At 50.6% G+C, this 17,773-nt stretch overlaps 2 protein-coding genes across 6 annotated transcripts; both read right to left on the bottom strand.

Annotated features, from left to right (window-relative positions):
- Positions 1 to 8,605: 8,605 nt before the first annotated feature.
- On the bottom strand, positions 8,606 to 12,490 carry MEAF6 (MYST/Esa1 associated factor 6). Of its 5 annotated transcripts, XR_014176190.1 has the most exons (9): positions 12,221 to 12,455; positions 11,998 to 12,113; positions 11,801 to 11,888; positions 11,667 to 11,712; positions 11,361 to 11,550; positions 10,102 to 10,131; positions 9,900 to 9,958; positions 9,382 to 9,415; positions 8,606 to 9,093 (listed from the first exon to the last, which is right to left on the bottom strand). XR_014176190.1 is itself a non-coding variant. In XM_081962679.1 (8 exons), the coding sequence occupies exons 1-8, from the start codon at positions 12,323 to 12,325 to the stop codon at positions 9,085 to 9,087; spliced, it is 618 nt and encodes a 205-aa protein (XP_081818805.1). In that variant the 5' UTR covers positions 12,326 to 12,447; the 3' UTR covers positions 8,606 to 9,084. The 5 variants fall into 5 exon arrangements, 3 of the variants coding, with proteins under 3 accessions (XP_081818805.1, XP_081818806.1, XP_081818804.1); XR_014176191.1 differs by lacking the exon at positions 10,102 to 10,131 and having other exon boundaries at positions 12,221 to 12,408; XM_081962679.1 differs by lacking the exon at positions 9,900 to 9,958 and having other exon boundaries at positions 12,221 to 12,447.
- Positions 12,491 to 12,731: 241 nt separating this feature from the next.
- On the bottom strand, positions 12,732 to 17,744 carry SNIP1 (Smad nuclear interacting protein 1). The gene is made up of 4 exons (XM_081962846.1): positions 17,582 to 17,744; positions 17,389 to 17,497; positions 16,356 to 16,936; positions 12,732 to 13,345 (listed from the first exon to the last, which is right to left on the bottom strand). Exons 1-4 carry the CDS (start codon positions 17,650 to 17,652, stop codon positions 13,075 to 13,077), a joined length of 1,032 nt encoding a protein of 343 aa, XP_081818972.1. The 5' UTR covers positions 17,653 to 17,744; the 3' UTR covers positions 12,732 to 13,074.
- Positions 17,745 to 17,773: the final 29 nt, after the last annotated feature.

Below are 17,773 nucleotides of genomic sequence, written 5' to 3'. Positions count from 1 at the left end.
ACCAAGGCTCACATAAGCAGACAGGGGAGGACCAAATTGAAGTCCCTCAGGTGGGAGGCCAAAAGACTGGAACGGGGGGCCGAAAGGAACCTTCTTTCGTTGACTGCGGAACATATAGCGGGGGTGGACAACATCAGAGCCGACTGGCTAAGCTGGGCCGAGGTGGACAACTCGGAGTGGGGACTGCAGCCAGCAATCTTCAAGGAGGTGGCAAAGCACTTCAGATGCCCGGAGGTCGACTTATTTGCCACTCCTCAATGCCCAGCTCCTGAGGTTCTACTCCAGGTACCAGACATGGGGGGCAGAGGGGATGGACGCCCTCTGATGCCCATGGGCCCGGGGACTCCTCTAGGTCTATCCACCTTTGCCCCTGATTCCCAAGGTAAGGTCATACAAAAAGTCTGGGAGGGGGCAGGGATGATGCTAATTGCCCCACACTGGACCTGGAGGCCGTGGTTTGCCAATCTCCAATCTCTCTCGGTGGACAGGCCCTGGAGGATCCCCCAGGAGAGGATTTCCCTCAGCCAGGGGTCGCTGGAGCACCCCAGCCCTCAGTGGCTCCAGTTGACAGCTTGGCGTTTGAGCGGAGCATCCTGAGGGAAGACCATGTCTCCCCTAGGGCTATACAGACCAGGCGGCCCGCAGACCCCCACAGAGCGCATTTATGGCACTACATGGCGGGCCTTCTCAACATGGTGCACCTCCAGGGGTTACAATCCGGTTCGGACCACTGTTCCACAGGTTCTAGACTTTCTCCAGGTGGGTCTGGACAGAGGTTTAGCCCCCCAATACAATTAGGAGACAGGTCTTGGCCATTTCATTGGTACTCCTGTGGGGAAGGGCTCAGGCGTTGACTTATCCTGTGGTCAAGCGATTCCTCAAGGGGGCATCCAACCTAAAGCCACTGACGGTATACAAGTACCCATCCTGGGACTTGCACAAGGTATTGGATGCTTTGACAGACTCTCCGTTTGAACCATTATGAACTGTTTCGCTTAAGTTTTTGACCCTTAAGGTGGCCTTTCTGGTGGCCATAACCTCTTCCAGGAGGATATCCGAACTACAGGCACTGTCTGCCAAGGAAGATCTCTGTGTGTTCCACTAGGACAGGGTGGTGCTAAGGTTGGACCCATCCTTCATCCCCAAGGTGTGCTCTTGCATCCATCGCTCGCAGGAATTGATATTGCCCAATTTTTGCCCGGACTCTTCTCACCTGTTAGAGAGGAAGTGGCACATCCTAGACTTAAGGAGGGTTCTGGGGATTTACCTTAGAAGAACCCCGGCCGAACAGGAAGTCTGAAGCCCTGTTCGTTTATGTTTGTTTATGTTTATGTTTTATTGGATTTATATGCCGCCCTTCTCCCAAAGGACTCAGGGCGGCATACAACATTAAAAAACACATATTACAAAAGTTAAAAGAAAATTAGAAACAATCTAAAAAACAAACCCCCTTAATATAACACTAACATTTTAAAAATTAGATAAAATTAACAGGCCAGGCCAGCTTGCTGGAAAAACCAACTTTTTAGGGAAGGACCAGAGGTCAGGGATTATGCAAAGCTCCGGGGGCAGCTCATTCCAGAGGGAAGGCGCTCCCACAGAGAAGGCTCTTCCCCCTGGGGGTCGCTAGCCGACACTGTTTGGCCGATGGCACCCTGAGGAGGCCAACTCGGTGGGATCGTACTGGGCGGTGGGAGGCTACTGGTGGCAGTAGGTGGTCTCGCAGGTATCCTGGGTCTAAGCCATGGAGTGCTTTAAAGGTCATAATTAGTACCTTGAATCGCACCCGGAAAACAACCGGCAACCAGTGCAGGCCGCCTAAAAGGGGTGTAACATGGGAGCACCTAGGTACCCCCATGATAACCCGTGTGGCCGCATTCTGGACCAGCTGAAGCCTCTGGGTGCTTTTCAAGGGCAGCCCCATGTAGAGAGCGCTGCAGTAGTCCAGGCGAGAAAGGACGAGGGCATGAGTGACTGTGCACAGAGCATCCCGATCCAGGAAGGGGCGCAACTGACATACCAGCAAACCTGGTAAAAGGCCTGCCTGGTCACGGCCGTCAGGTGATCTTCGAAACTAAGCCGCGTGTCCAGGAGGACTCCCAGATTGCGAGCCTTCTCTGAGGGGGCTAAAATTTCTCCCCCTATCATCAAAGATGGAACACGTTTGTCTCCTTCCAGCCGCGGTCCCTGGGGAACAAGGTGACATCCACCACCATAGACAGGTGGTTATGAACCTGTATTGCTACCGCCTACCAAGCACGGGGTCTGCAAACACCAAGCTCTATTACAGCGCATGCCACACGAAGCGCGGCCATCTCAACGGCCTGGGCCACTCAGGCCTCATTGTCTGAGATCTGTAGGGCAGCTATGTGGTCTTCCCCCTCACCATTCGTGAGGAACTACAAACTGGAGTCCTTTGCCTCTGCAGAGGCTTCATTCGGGCGTAGGGTGTTGCAGGCTGGGCACAGGGTGGAGGTGACGCCTCACCAGGCATTAGTTTGTGCGTGCTCTTAACATGTGTAACTCTCCCTAGGGACGTGTAGGCTTTGATACATCCCATCCTGGATACTCCTCCCCTCACTATGGAGAAAGAGTGTTGGTAGTTACCTGATACGCCTCTTCTCATTGTGGGGGAGGAGTATCCAACCCCTCCCTGATATGGTTATGTAAGCAAAACAAGATATGCCTGGTTGTCAAACTGTTCTGTTATGAAGCAAGAACAATATATGTTTGGTTGTTGAACTGCTCTGTTAAAGGAATAAATAAATAAATGTTTGAAACTAAGGCAAAAGTCTGGAGTGGATGGCACAAGGAGTCGGAGATAGTTCTTCGCTGATAACTGGGCAGTACCTGGTGACCAGGGCGTGTCCCAAGAGCTTATCTGACTCAACCCAATCAACAAGAGAACAAGGTCAACCCATCCTGGATACTCCTCCCCCACTATGAGAAGAGGTGTATCAGGTAAGTACCAACACCCTTTACAACCTGAAGTTTTTTTTCCCCCCACATTTTTTTAAAATTTGTGATTGTATATGTAATCGAAAATATGGATGCAAAAACACTTGTAACCAAACAACATGCTGTATGTAATGGATGAATTTTTTTAATTTTGTCTTTTATGTTTACAACCTGAAGTTTTGAGCATTTCCTCTCCTATGGCCCCCTAAGGTAGGAACAGGCAACCAGCTTGTGTTTGCAAAGCAGAGGATAAATATGCTTAAGAGCAGCAATACACACAATTAGGTGGGTCCCGTTATGATTGTGCATGAGTGGGACAGGGTGTGTGTGTGTGTTGGGGGGGGGCTGCCACAGAGAGGAGGGGGTCAAGCTATTTTCCAAAGCACCTGAAAGCCAAACAAGGAATAATGAATGGAAACTGACCAAGGAGAGATTCAACCTGGAAATAAGGATACATTTTCTGACAGTGAGAACAATCAACCAATGGAACAGAAGTTGCCTTCGGAAGTTGTGGGAGCTTCACCACTTGAGACTTTTAAGAAGAGATTGGATTGCCATTTGTCAGAAATGAGTAGGGTCTCCTGCTTGAGGGGTGGGTGGGTGGGACTAGGTGACCTAAAAGGTGCCTTCCAACTCTGTTAATCTGTTTGGAACTGATATTCATCGCTCTGGGCAGAACTGGGCATGGCTAGCCGAGTGAAGAGAAAGATCAGGGGAGACAGGATAGCAGTCTTCCAATTTTTGAGGGGCTGCCACAGAGAAGAGGGCATCAAGTATTCTCCAAAGCACCTGAAGGCCAGACAAGGAACAATGGATGGAAACTGAGCAAGGAGAGATTCAACCTAGAAATAAGGAGGAACTTTCTGGCAGTGAGAACAATCAACCCATGGAACAGAAGTTGCCTTCGGAAGTTGTGGGAGCTTCATCATTTGAGACTTTCAAGTAGATATTGGACTGCCATCAGTCAGAAATGGTATATGATCTGCGTGGGCGGGGGTGGGGGTTGGACTAGATGACCTAAAAGGTCCCTTCCAACTCTGTTCATCTGTTAAGGCGCTTCACCCAACGACCCCCCTGCAACGGCCAGAGAGGGGGGGGGTTCCAAAGACTTCCAAAAGACCCTATTTTCCCCCGGGAGGGAGGAGCTGATTGCTACAGAACTGCCGGAGCCCTCGACCTGCAGCTGGCAGGGAAATGACGGGGCTTCCCGGTTCCTTCGGGAATGACTTCTAGGTAGGCGCCTCCCAGGCGGCCAGTCCACGGGGCGGCTTCGCGCGTGCAGCGCCCACGCCCGAGAGGCAGAGGGCGGGGGGGGGTGCGGCCCTCCTCCAGGCCCCCGGGGGTTTCCCCCTCCAGCGCGGGCTCCTGCCAGGGAATTTCCCCGAGGCCCAGGCACTTCCTGCCGGGGGAGGCGGCCTGGCGCAGCCACGCGGGGGTGTGGTGTGGGGGGTGGGTTGCTCTAAGTGGGGAGGGGGGCTTTGTGCGGGCCGAGACGGCTCCTGTTTTGCTTAGCTTAGTTGGGAACTTTAAGACTGGTGGACTTCAACTCCCAGCTGGCTGGAGAATTCTGAGAGTTGAAGTCCAGCAGTCTTAAAGTTCCCAATTTTGGGGACCCCTGATGTAGAGTCTGTATAGGCTTAGCCAGAAGCCAAGAAAGGGGAGGGGGGGCTATGTCGGCTTCTCTGTAGTTCATGGCAGGGCTGACCCTCTCCAAAATGCCCTTTCTGGCTCCCCAAACACGCAGGCAGGATGGCAACCCCCATTCAAGGACTTTCAGATGTAGAAACAGGCTCTGGTGGGAGTGCCTGGCCTTAGCACGCCTTCCCCACCCACCCACCCACAGCCGTTTTTATCCTTGGCCTCTCTGGAGACAGGCAGCCAGCCGGTGTGTCCTCCTCCGGCCAAGGATGGACGGCCTCCAGCCAGGAAGCCAAGCAAAGGGCAAGAGGGAGGTTAGAAGCGGTGAACTTCCTTCCTCTCCCAGGCCAGAGGACTCGTGGCGAAACTTGGAAAGTCCCCACCTCCGGAGACAGAGTTGACGCACAGGACTTTCCGGAAATGATGGAGCAACTCCTTAGGGCTTGGGAGGAAGGAGGGAAGCCCTGGGGATCCGTTCCCTAAGGAGAAAGCCAGCAGTTGCATCTGGGCATTATTCACTTCAGAGGGAAGGAGAGAAGGAAGTTGGGAGGGAGGAAAGAGGGAGGGAGGGAGGGGGAAGGAAGGAAGGAGGGAGGGAGGGGGAAGGAGGGAAGGAAGGAGGGAAAGAAGGAAGTTGGGAGGGAGGGAAGAAAGAAGGAGAGTGGGAGGAGGGAGGGAGGGAGGAGGGGGGAAGGAAGGAGGCAGGGAGGAAGGACGAAGGAGGAGGAAGGAAGGAAGGTCCTGTGCCAAAGAATAGAAAGAAGTGAGGCTTGGTGAGCTGAGCAACACAAATGAACAGCTTCTGCCCAACGCCCCTTAGTGAAAATATCTATGGGATTATTTTCAGCTACCCCATGACTACTGGAAACCCAAATATGAAAATGAGGAAGCTATTTAATTAAAGGGACACTTGAATGTTATGCTAGAAGATTGAACTTGCAAAAGGGATGCAAAAAGGCTTTTGATAATCTTTGGAACTATTTAAATGGAACTGAGTGTTTATATATGGCAGTGATGGCGAACCTTTTTTGGCTCGCGTGCCACAAATGGGGGGAGCGCAGGGGGGTCGAGGGCGGGCGTGCCGCACCCATAATGCAACGCGCGACACCCCCCCAGTGCGCATGCGCGCACAACCCCCCCCCCCCATTTTTACATTTTTTTGCCCTCCCCAGGCTTCAGGGGCTTTATAGGAGCCTGGGGAGGGCGAGAAGAGCCTCCCCCACCCCCCCGGAGGCTTCAGGGACCGTCCCTGAAGCCTTCGGAACGCTTAAAACCACCCTCCGAGCAAACCGAGGCTTCTAAGATGCCTTCGGAGCGCTTAAAACGACCCTCCTATAAATTTTCTCAGAGGTTTCAATGGCTTCCTTATTCCATTGAAGTTTTTTTTTTTTTAATGTCACCAGATTCAAACAAACCCACATATTTTCAGAGGGGAAATGGCAAAAAGCCTCTGAAGCCTGGGGAAGGTGAAAAATAGCTTTTCAAAAGGTGAACTCAGCTGGCCAGCGCCTCGCGTGCCCTGACAAATGGCTCCGCGTGCCACTTGTGGCACGCGTGCCATAGGTTCGCCATCACAGATATATGGGATGTAAAGAACTGGGACTAGTGCACTCCTTGAAGGGAAATTTAAGGTCGAATAAATAGTTCTTGGATTGCCGGACAAAAATTGAATTCTTTAAAACAAAATAAGATACTTTATAAGGAAGAAATGAGTGGAATTTCAAAGGAGATGGAGTTACTTTTTCAAAAGACATCATGGAGAAAGTTTTTAAGGAGATTATGGGGAAAATGGAAAATACCATATGAAAGATGATGAGTAAAGACCAAGATGCCCAGGAAAGGGAGGAGTCAAGAGAGGGAATGAAGGAAGAAGATGACAGAGGAGACAACAATGAAAATAACATTGACTGGTGAATTAAACCAGGGAGAAAATGTATCAAGGGAGTTGGAAGATGTGTTTGAAAGGGAGACAGGGGTCTGGGTAGAAACTTTAGAAACTGGGCAGTGGAAGAGTAGAGATGGGAGAAATGCCTAGATTGAACATCCAAGAAGCTGATGCAGAGATAAAGATTTAAGAGAGGAATTTGGGAATCAAGTACGAAGAAAGCATAGCAATTAAAATATTGAAGCGGACAAGAGATGATGGATAGATTTGTTGCTCTTGTTTGGATTTGCCTAAAAGAAAAAGTATTTTAATAAAGGATGACATAATAAAAAGCTAGAATAAGTGATAGAAATAAGAGAAGGGAGAATACTAGTATATACACCTTTATATAATAAAAGTAATAACAAGAGAAAATATGGAATAATTGAATAATGATAGATTCCAACCTAATATAAATATGTATTATTATTAGAAATGCATAAGTGGAATAAATGTAATAATTATGATTAACTTTACAAGTTTTATTTGTATTAGAATGTATGACACCCTGGTGCCACACTGTTCACGCATTGATTTGACACATTTATAAAAAAAATTTAAATCGAGGGGGGGGGAGAGAAAGAAGCAAAGTGGTTCAATCTTGACACTACATTTACATGGAGGGAAGTATGCAGTGGGGTACCCCAAGGCTTTGTTTTAGGGCCAGGACATCTTAACAAATGATCTAGATGAGGGGATAGAAAGAGAATTCATCAAATTTGCAGATGACACTAAGCTGAGGGAAATTGCTAATACTTTAGATGATAGGCTCAAGATATGGAAGGACCTTGACAGACTTGAGCATTGAGCGCTATCCAACAAGAAACATTTCAGTGGTGAGAAAAATAAGGTGCTGCATCTAGGCAGCAAAATCAATTGCACAGCAGAGGTGGGTTCCTACAGGTTTGGCCAAGTAGTTAGTAACTTGGCCTGCCATGCCCTCGAACTGGTTCTATCGACGATGCCGTAGGCACTGCCGCCATCTTTTTTGCTTCTGCGCACGTGCAGCATTTTTTAAAGTGATGTGCATGCACGCATAGTGCGCATTAAGCGTCCGTGCATGCATCCCTGAGCAAACTGGCAGTAGCTGGAACCCACCCAATGCACAGGTAATGAATAGGTGGCACCTGGCTCAACAGCTGTAACTGCAAAAGAGATCTAGGTGTCTTGATGAACCTAGAATAAGGAGAAATTTCCTGATAGAACAATTAATCGATGGAGCAGCTTTTTTCCAGAAGTTGAGAATGCTCCATCATTGAGGGTTTCCAAGAGGAGACTGGACAGGCATTGTCCGGAATGGCATAGGGCTTCCTGCTTGAACAGGCGGTTGGATGAGAAGACCTCCAAGGTTTCTTTCAACTGTTATTCCAAATTCTAATCTTTAAGGACCTGTTTGTATCAGTTGTTTAGACAGATAACACGTTAGTGGCATAGAAGAGCTGCTGAGCAGGGAAGGACTGTTATTCTGAGGAACGTCTTTCCAGAAGTAGAAACTCACTGGCAGGGATCCCAATCAATGCCTCTGGGTATCTGTAGCAAAGCAAGAGATCCTCCCCTCAAGGGAAACTCCAGAAAGCCCCCCAAAGGCCATTTCTGCCCCACCCACCCACCATGGGTGGCTGAGAAGAGAAAGAGAACAGAGGCAGGCTCTGGAATCTGACTCCTTGGCCTAACTTTCTCTGGGAGGCTGAATTCATACAACACCCGAGGCCAAGGCAGGTTTATCTGCACCTTTCTATATTGCAACTCAATTATCCTTTATAATTCAAGGCAACAAACATACCCGATGTTCCTTCTTTCTCTTATCTTCCCCACAACGAGGGAGGTGGATTGGGCTGAGGCAGAACTCAAGTCTCCCAGTTTCTAGCTTGGTGCCATCACCACTAAACCAGACTATCCTTTAATACAGCGTGCTGGCTGGGGAATTCTGGGAGTTGAAGTCCACAAGTCTTAAAGTTCCCAAGTTTGGACACCCGCTTTAATACTTATGCATCAGCACAATTTAGGATCTCTCCAATTTTTGGTTTACTCAACTAGCCGTGGTTATAGCTCTCAGTGTGATATGAGCGCAGCTACAAAACAATCTAAAGTGAATGTAGATGTTTTATTTACAATAAGGAGACACACGTATTAAAAAGGAGACTGCTTGCCCCACATATCCATTTTTTCCCCTCAAGTTAGCAGGCATTTCAGAGTAAAATCAAATCACCTTTTCCAGTTTGAAAAAAACTATTTGGGCTCTGAAGAATGAAAGCATCCAGCAGACAATTTGTCTTAATCTTTAACAAATGGAAAATTAAATAAAGTTTATTTTTTTTTAAAAAAAGAGCCAAATACATAAGACAAAACAATTCAACCAGAAGATGGCAGCAAGTAGAGAGGACTTGACTTCATGGATTTTATGCATGATGAATTGGCAGCAGCTGTTTCAGCCAGCAGGGCCGCTGGTGTGCAGGCTGCTGCAGGAAAGAGCTGGGCTTGTGCTTATTCAGTCTCTTGGGAAGGAAGGAAGGAAGAAAGGAAGGAAGGAGAAAAGTTCCTGGAAGATTCATCCTGGAGGATCGCTAGTAGTCCTGTGGACACAAAGGGGAGAGTGAACATCACCGGGGATGCCAGCACAAACCAGAGAGGCACCACAAACCAGAGAGGCACCAGGGGTAGAGCAGGGCCAACCCTAGAAAACCCTGCTCCAAACTCCGATCAAACCCCCTCCGACAATGCTGTCCTTCAGCCACCCAAAGCAGAGGCTGCAAGGACATTCTTTTCCCCTTTAAGCAACCTTCACCCCAACCCTAACCCAGAACTGTGCAGTAACTGAAAGATGGCAGGACGTTGGGAAGGAAAAGAGGAGGGATACTTACAGCTCGTGGTTTTTTGTTCAACTTGAGATCAATCCTGCAATGGGAAGAAGAAATAAGCGAATGTTAGCTTATGGATGGCTAAAAAGGCAGTCCCTGTCTGGGCCACATTAGCTAAGGGACAAGCCTGATATTAGCATTTCCAACCCACCACCCAATGGCACCGAAAAGCAGATTCCACCCAACGATCAGAAGGAACACATTAGAGAGTTAGGCAGCATCCAAAGACCATGGGAACATGTCATCTGCTGGGCTAGCATGTTAAAGATAGAACTTAGAGGAGGAGGAGGCAGCAGAGGAAGAGGAAATGGGTAGCCAGAGGATTTAGTGGCACCAGTAAGAATCAAATTGTATTTTCTGCATTTGGGAAACTGCCTTATCTGTAGGCCTCAGAAAGCCAAGCAACAAAAAACAATTTTCAGAATTCAGTAGAAGTTTATCTGCTTTTCAAAATGACATAAAGAAGCAAAGAGGGTAGCCGAATGAGTTTTTTTAGCCAAGGTTATTAAATAAAAAGTTACCTCCATTGTGCTTTTGTCTGTATTTTTAAAAACTTGCCAGCCTAACCTAATATACATACCTACAATTAAACAGATAAACTATGGATTAGAATAGTCTTGAAAGCGCACATGGCGACGTTGAAGGAGGATGGCGAAGGGGAAAAGAAAAGTCTACACACTGACATCACAGTACAAAAACTAAGTCAAATCAAGTCAAACTTACTCAAAGTCATAATCAAACATGCCAGACGGGCTGAGGGGCAGCATTCAAAAAGAAGAAAGCAATAGAAATTAATACACTAAGGAATTAAATCAATTAGTTGATTAGCCACCCTAGCAAAGTTCAAAAATAAAAAAGAGCAAATGGCACATCATTGTCATCTTGAAATATGAAATCCACCCAAGACTGCCCCTCCCTCCCCCAGACGTCTGCTACCCCAAATAACCCCATGGGACAAATATCAGCAACCTTGGGAAGAAAAGCAAGGTGGGAACCTCCCACAATGCTTGAAAGGAGCACAGTAAACAGCCAGGTCGGTAAAGGAAGGGCAAGATCCTGGCACGACTGCCTGGGCAGAATGGAAGAGACTTTCCCCTGCTGCCTGGCTGGGCCTTCTTAGCCCAGTGCTTGAGAAGGCAGAACACCAGCTTGGATTGGGGAGAATGCTGGGCCAGGGGCATCAGCCAAGAGAGAGAGCCTGCTTTCACTTTCAGGGGTAGCTCTGGCCCTGAGAAGACTCTGCTCCCCAAGTCCAGCCCAACCTATGTCTCCGCAGCTTTCTCCCAGCCTGTGAACGGAAAGATCTGGCATCTTTCAGAACAGAATATCCAGGCTTGACCTTTTTTGTCTCTTGGTACTTCCTGCCTTGAAACAAGGCCAATCTCCATTTACTTGAAGATTTCCAATTCTCCATAAGGAATGACTCACTACACAAAAAAGGGTTATCATCAAACATTTGCAACTGAAACAAAATACATATAACAACAACGACAGTCCCATTTCCCCTCTTTGTACCTTCACTTCCATCCCCTTCTCCACTGTCATTTTCAAGGCACTTCCTTCGTGGCTTTAGCAGTAAAATGTCATTTCTGGGTCAACCTGCCAACCTAATGGGCTGTGTCTTTAAGAGAAGAGGGGGTGTCTCTCTCTGGGACAGAATCCCTGGAAAACGGCTGCTGATTTATGACTCTCCTTGGGGTAGAAGACCAGGAGCAGCCTCTGAGGCTTTTCCATCTGAACCCCAAGAGGGGGGATCAGCTGCCAGATTCAAAGCCCCTCTTGGCCACTCAGCTCATGGGGAGGGGCGAACTCTGATCCTCATGCACTTTGTCTGGGCGGGGGGGGGGGGGGGGGGATGTTGAACTAGGACTGTCCAAGGGAGGAAGCTCAGGAAGACGCTTCCTTCTCCAGAGGCTCAGGTGGGGGCAGCCTGAGACCTGGAGAAAGAAGCTGCTTCGGGGTCTCCAGTCTACCCAGCTCACCTGTGTCGGTTTTTATTCTTCCGCTTTTTGTGGCTACTGTGGTGGCTCCCAGAGGCAGAAGAGGCTGCTTTCTGGGGTTTCACCCCCTGAACGGACCCATCCAGATCTTCCACCTCTTCCTGGCTTGGTTCGTTTTCTTGGTTGTGGAAATCCGGGGAAGTGTCGCTCTCTGTGCCGCTGCCGGGCTCGCCTGGAGGGAGGGAGGGAGGCAGGACCCCCGAGCTGGGCTACCCAGGACCAGGCTAAGGGGCCAAGAGGAGCCTGGAGGAAGGGAGGGAGGGAGGGGCAGGGCACCCCCAGACTTACGCTTCTCAATCAGCTGGTCCTGAACTCCAGCCAAGGCGCTGACCGCCTGTGGGGGGCAGAAGAGAGGCGGGGGGTCAGCGGGACCCTCGCTCCCTCCACTTCCCCCCCTTAGCGAGCCCCCCCCCCCCACTCACGGCGGCCGAGGTGACGGAGGACTTGCTGAAGAGCCGCTCCGCTTCCTTGAACTTCCGGTTCCGACGGTCGTTCTTGCTGTTGGAGTTTCTGCGGGGGGAGGGAGCGGGAGACGGGCGGGCAGCAGCGGGGCCTGGGGGGAGGGGCGCCCCCTCCCTCCCTCCCTCCCCCCGGAGCCCCCTCCCCTCCCCCCGCTCACTTCTGGTTGGTCAGGTAGCGGTCCCAGCCGCGGATGATGTTGCCGTACATCTGCGTGTCCTCCAGGTAGCTGCCCTCGAAGGCGTAGATCTGCCGCTCCAGGTTGGCCAGCGTCTCCTGCGGAGGAAGCACCGGCCGGGCTAGCGGGTGGTGGGGGGGGGAGGAGGCCGGGGGGGGGACCTCCGCTGCACGCCCCCCTCCCTCCCTCCCCCCGCGGGGCTCACCGCCAGCTCCTGCTTGCGCTTGACCAGCTCGGCCAGCTCGCGGCGAGTGTCGGGGATCTGCGGCGGGGCGCCGGCCTTGGCGCCCGCCCCGTGCAACGCCGCCATGGCCCGAGAGCCCCACCACGACCAGGCCGGCGGAGGAGGAGGCGGCGGGCGGGGCGGAGCGTGGCGCGGCGGTGACGGGAGGAGGAGCCGCAGCCTGGAGCGCCCTCGGCCGGCCGGACGCCCGCCCGCCCGCCTTCCCCGGAGGCCGCCGCGCCCCTCGTGCGCCCAGGAACGAGCGGGCCGCGCCAGGGCAGGGGAAGCCGCTTCAACCGCGCCGCAAGGCCGGGCGGGGAAGCGCAGGAGGCGGCCCAGGATTGGTGCCCGGGGAGAGGAGGCGGCTCGGCTCATCTCCTCTTTCCCGGAGAGGGAAGACCCCCCCCCTCCCCCTCCCCCCCCACCTCTGTTGGGGCTGCAGGGTGTGACGAAGGCGAAGAAGAGACACACACAGAGACAGACACACGCTGTATTCTCTGAACAAAAAGCATCTATTTTTAGACAAACTGCACAAGGAATAAAAAAGGGCAAAAACGAGCAAAAGGGTCTATTAACTAAATGGCAGCCCTGCCTGTTCAGGATGGTCGACCACTTGAGAGGTTTTAATCATGAAACATGCACTGGAAAAATTACCGGATGCCACTGAAGCATCAAACTTTTAAAAATGTCACCCCCAAAGCAAAAATGGGGTTGTTCCTGGCCCGTTGCTGTGTTTGGCCATCTCCCTCTGAGGAGCCTCCGGATGTTAAGGCAGCGAGGGCACCCGGAGCCTCAGGGCTCCAATGTCCACCAGATGGATCCTAGGGGATCCAGGTTTACTCGCTATCGGCACGGCAGGCGGATTCTTCCTCCTCCTCCTCTTCTGCCTTCTGATTGTCCTCTGTGGCATCGGAGGACTCGTGGAGGAGGACGTATTCCCTGCTGCTGAAGCCAAATTTTAGCACGTCCTTCTCTCTCAGTTCATAATAGCGCTGAGATTCGATGCGTTGGTTATTCAGAAAGGTGCCATTGCCCGAGCCGAGGTCAATGATGTATGGTTTCACCTTCCGACCCGCTGTGCCATCAGGACGGGTGTACTCCACAAGCCTTGCAGGAGAGAGAAAAGAAACCAATGCCAGTTAATGCCCAAAGACCCAGGAACAGTTTGCGTCATATGTACCTCTGTATTTGGATTCCTTCAGCCTCTCGCATAGCTCTAGAGAGAGAGAGATCAAAAACACCAGATCCCTTTTGATTCCACAGCTGGAGGCCTTTGTGCCCAGATGGGAGAAAGCAGTTTATGTCCCTAGATTGAGTGGCTGCCCAACTCCCAGCAACTCTGGGTAGCTGACAGTGAAATGAAAGAAAAAAAGGCACATGTACCAGGAACAAACTACGCAAGATAGCCAAGAGAAGTAAGAGGCTTGACAGCTCCCTCAAGACCAGGCTGTCAGTAGAGCCAGGTTTGAGAGACTTGTGGAAGAAGGGGTGTGTTAAAGATGACATTCCACAAATGGCAGCTCCTGGTTTCCCAACCTGGAGTCTCTTCAATATCCTGGTAGAGAAAAATCGCTGGAACTCCTAACACTTCCTTCCTCTCCCCTTATAAAAATAACGTTCACTTCTCCATCTCAGGAAGGGGTGAACTGCCTTGCACCGGATGCTCTAGGTCGCCTGGCCATGGGTGAGGGATGGTTGGAATGAGGCTTAACAAAGTCAACAACCAGATTCTCCATGTGGCCACCTTTCCACTTTGTTGCTAATACTTTCTCCTCAATTCCTTTTGAAAGCCAAAGGAGTAGCCGCCTCCTCCCCACCTATTTCTCTTCCCAAAATCAGGCTCATGAAACCAATGAATTTTCACTTCTCAGCAGTGGTTTTCTCTTCTAAAACCTACCCCCTCCCCCAGGGTGAAATCAGGGAGCGTCTTACACACTGAATACAGCTTTTGGCCTCCCGAAAACCCACCCCCTTCACAAAAATGGATGTGCAGAGGGTTTGGGAGGCCTGCAAAGTGCTCCTGGGGGTTGGGGGGGGGCAAACATGAGCGAAAAATGGGCTATTTTTTGCTTGTTTTTGCCCCCACGCCCTCCAGGAGCACTCTACAAGCCTTCCAAAACCTATGCATGTCCTGGGTTTTTTTGCAAAAAATGGGCCCATTTTTGTGAAAAATGGATCATTTTGTGCTCCCCCCCCCCCCCCCCGGAGCACTTTGCAGGTCTCTCAAACTCTCTGCATGCCCCATTTTTCACCAAAAACGAGGTGTGCAGAAGGTTTGGGAGGCCTGCAGAGTGCAAAAACTCTTGTTGTTTTTGAGTTTCCCTCTTCAAATCTTGGTGCCTCTTATACTGCGGGGCATCTTATACACCGAAAAATACTGTAACTTAGAGCTATAAGGACCTTGACAACAATGGGATAGTTATCAGAAGTCAACACCTGAAGAGTTTGCTAGGCTAACTTTATCTCACATTTGGATCAGGTGACCAGTGCTTGGTTGTGGAAGCCCTTTGGCAAAAAGCATCTTGACCTCAGGAGCACATCTGATGAAACGCCTCAGGACAGGCTGCTTTGCAAGTCAGCTAAGTGTAGCATGAGAGTGAAATGGATACCACAGCTGGCTTGCAAATCTTATCCCAAGAGTGCTTGTCAATCATTCTGTCACACTAAAAAGATAAAAGTGGGCAGCCTTGGATCAGAATAGAATGCATCACCTCTGTATCCTCTATTCATCAATGATTATCTTAATTGGGAAAAAAGTGATAGGAATTCTTATCAATTTGCAAAGTATATAAAATTGGATAGATAGCTGATACCTAGAAGACAAGAATAATATGTTGAAAGGTTGGAGAAACAGGCCAAAAGTATCATAACAACATTTAACAGAGACAAATGAATAGGTACAAATCGGGAGATATCTAGCTTTATAGCAATACTTGTGGGGAAAAATAGTGCTGTGAAACTCTGCAAAAAGCTGTGGAACTAGAATTAGGGAAGCATAGCAAGCTACTCCACTGCTGGGTCATGTGGTGCAAGCCAATGAAGCTGCTTCAAAAGGGACGACCACTTCTAGGATTGCACCACATGGTCCAGCAACAAAGTAGTTTGCTATTTTTTCTTAAACCAAGCTCCGGAGATCTTCAAAAGGTGAAGAGGATGTGGGACCTGGTGGGGTGGCCCAAGGCCTGCAGAAACACAGGAGTGGAGTTGGGGGCAGATTGGGGCTACAGAGGCCATAATTTTGAGACCAGATTGTAAGTAGGTTTGGGAGGATCCACCATACATACCTTCAAACGGACCTATGGACCAGTCAAGGACTACCTGTAAAGAAGTTGGCTAAGCATGCCTGGATTATACATACAAATTTAAGCCTGACCTTCTCAAATTCTCCTCCTACCTATCTACTGAAAAAAATCCCATTCCATTTCTTGATTACCACGAAGCATGTGTTTATTTATTTGTATCCTGCCTGGCTACTTTACTTTGGTTAGCATGGCAGCAGTAACTGCCACCTCTTTCCATGCGAGATCATTGTTGCCTATTACACCTGCCAGGTTATCCATCTTCTCTTCTCCTTACACTTGCCTTCTCTTCTACAGACCAAGCAACAGTTAAGAAGCCTGGACTAAGAAGTGATCCGGAGCAGCCACTGAGACTGCAGAAAAACCTAGGAAAAACTTGTCTAGCTTTTGTCCACCTTTGTTGGAAAAATGATGGCAGTGGAATGGCACAACTGCTGCCAAAAGGAGCTGAGCCCTCCGTTTCTTCTTCTCCGGTGGAGGGAAAGAAGAAAGTATAGCGGGCTGGGTGGGAAAATACAAGGGACAGCAAGCATCAGGCTCTAGAGGTCAAAGTTGGTGTGGGACAGAGGCTGTTGCTACTGCTGCTTTTGTTGCTATCACAACAACCTAAATAGGTAGGGAGAGTAGAATAGGCAGCCAGGTTGTCCAGAGAAACTCTGCAGGGGGTTGGCCTTGCTTGTGCGAGCTATGTTTTTGTAACTCTCTTCAAATTCACTCAAAACCTCCCAGGGTGTTGTGGCCCACATCTTGAAAAATCTTGCCCCAAGCAGCTAATCCCACTCCCCACTTCACCTCACCCCTCTGGATTCAGAACTTACCGGTACTGAAAAACAGCATGTTGTTTAGAGCATGAGGGATGGTCAATAGGAATATCAGCAATGCGTCGGTGTCTTCCCAACAGATAAGCACTCTGCCGGTGAATATACATAACAGGAAGAACCTCATCATTCTTGAAGGGATATAAACGCCATCGCTTTTTGGGAATGCGTGCTTCTGGGGGTTCGGTATATTTGATCACAACACCACGAAAAGTATTGGAATCCTCCAAAAGAGCACCAGATAGTTCAAAGCTTGGTTTTTCCTTCTGGCTAGCCTCCTTGTCCGTATTCTTGTTGCTGGGCCCTTTTCCCTCACTATTTTCCTCATCTCCACTTGCTTCCATGTGTTGACGATGTTGCCGCCGCCTCTCATTATAAAACTCCCTTTCCGCCTGCCGATCCAGGAGATGGTCGGCATCCTGTTTCCTTCCACGACTCTCAGCCTGTTCCTTAGTGAGCTTCCTTCGAGCTGAATGGTCCCGGTACCTCTCTCTATTGCTTTTTGGTTGCCTACGTTCAACCTCTGAGCGGTCTTGATTCTGCCGCTCTTCGTGTCCCCTCCGAGAATGATCCTCTGGCTCCTATAACAGTGGAGGAATAAATAGATAGCTACAAGTGGAACTCAGGAATAAAAATAAATGGATTCCCAGCTATACTTTATGAGGGCTCAATATTATTTCAATAATGGTTGAAATACATGGCTGCAAAGCACGGCTAACATTTGAACTACTGAACAACCAAGTGTAACTTAATGGTAAGCCAAATGGCGAAGGGCACCGGCACAACGGAAGTGCGAGGGCTGCATACCACCAGAAGCGCCTGAAGTGGAACCCTGGCACCAAGAGGCTGGGCTGGTGGCTGCGAGGCCCAGACCCGACACCAGCCGCCTCACCTGCGACCTTGAATCCGCTCTGGAGCCTGGAAAGTTCCGATACACGGAAAGAGAAGCCATCTGCCGCTCACGCGGGCCACAGCCTCCTCCTCCTCCTCCTCCCTCGCGGCCCCCCCGCACGCCCCCCCCCCAGCCGCCTACCTGCTTTATCCTGACGCCGGCGTGTCGCGGACTCCGGCTCCGCTTTTCCCGGGGCAGCGGCGACCTGCTCCTTTTGCCCGAGGACCGGCGCTTCTTCCTCGACTGCGACCTTCCGACGACACAAACCCCGTCAGCCACCAAGGCCGGGCCCCCACGGGCCCCCCCTCGCTCCGTCCCCGTCCCCGCTGCTTACCTGCCGGCCTCCCGGGGGCTTCCCCGCGGGCTGCGCTTCCGGTGCCTCCGCCGCCGCTCCGATTCCTCCATGGCGCCTCACCGGCTCCCAGTTCCTGGTTTCCGCCTCTAGGCCGCCGCCACCCTCTGCACGGCCCGGAAGCGCTCGACCAAGTGCTTCCGCTCTCAGGGGCGTGGCTTGTGCCGCGCGACG

Source organism: Natrix helvetica, assembly GCF_964273705.1.
Source record: "Natrix helvetica genome assembly, chromosome: 9".
NCBI lineage: Eukaryota > Metazoa > Chordata > Lepidosauria > Squamata > Natricidae > Natrix > Natrix helvetica.
The sequence above is the reverse complement of the archived record's forward strand: the minus strand, read 5'-3'. Positions and strand labels throughout refer to the sequence as shown.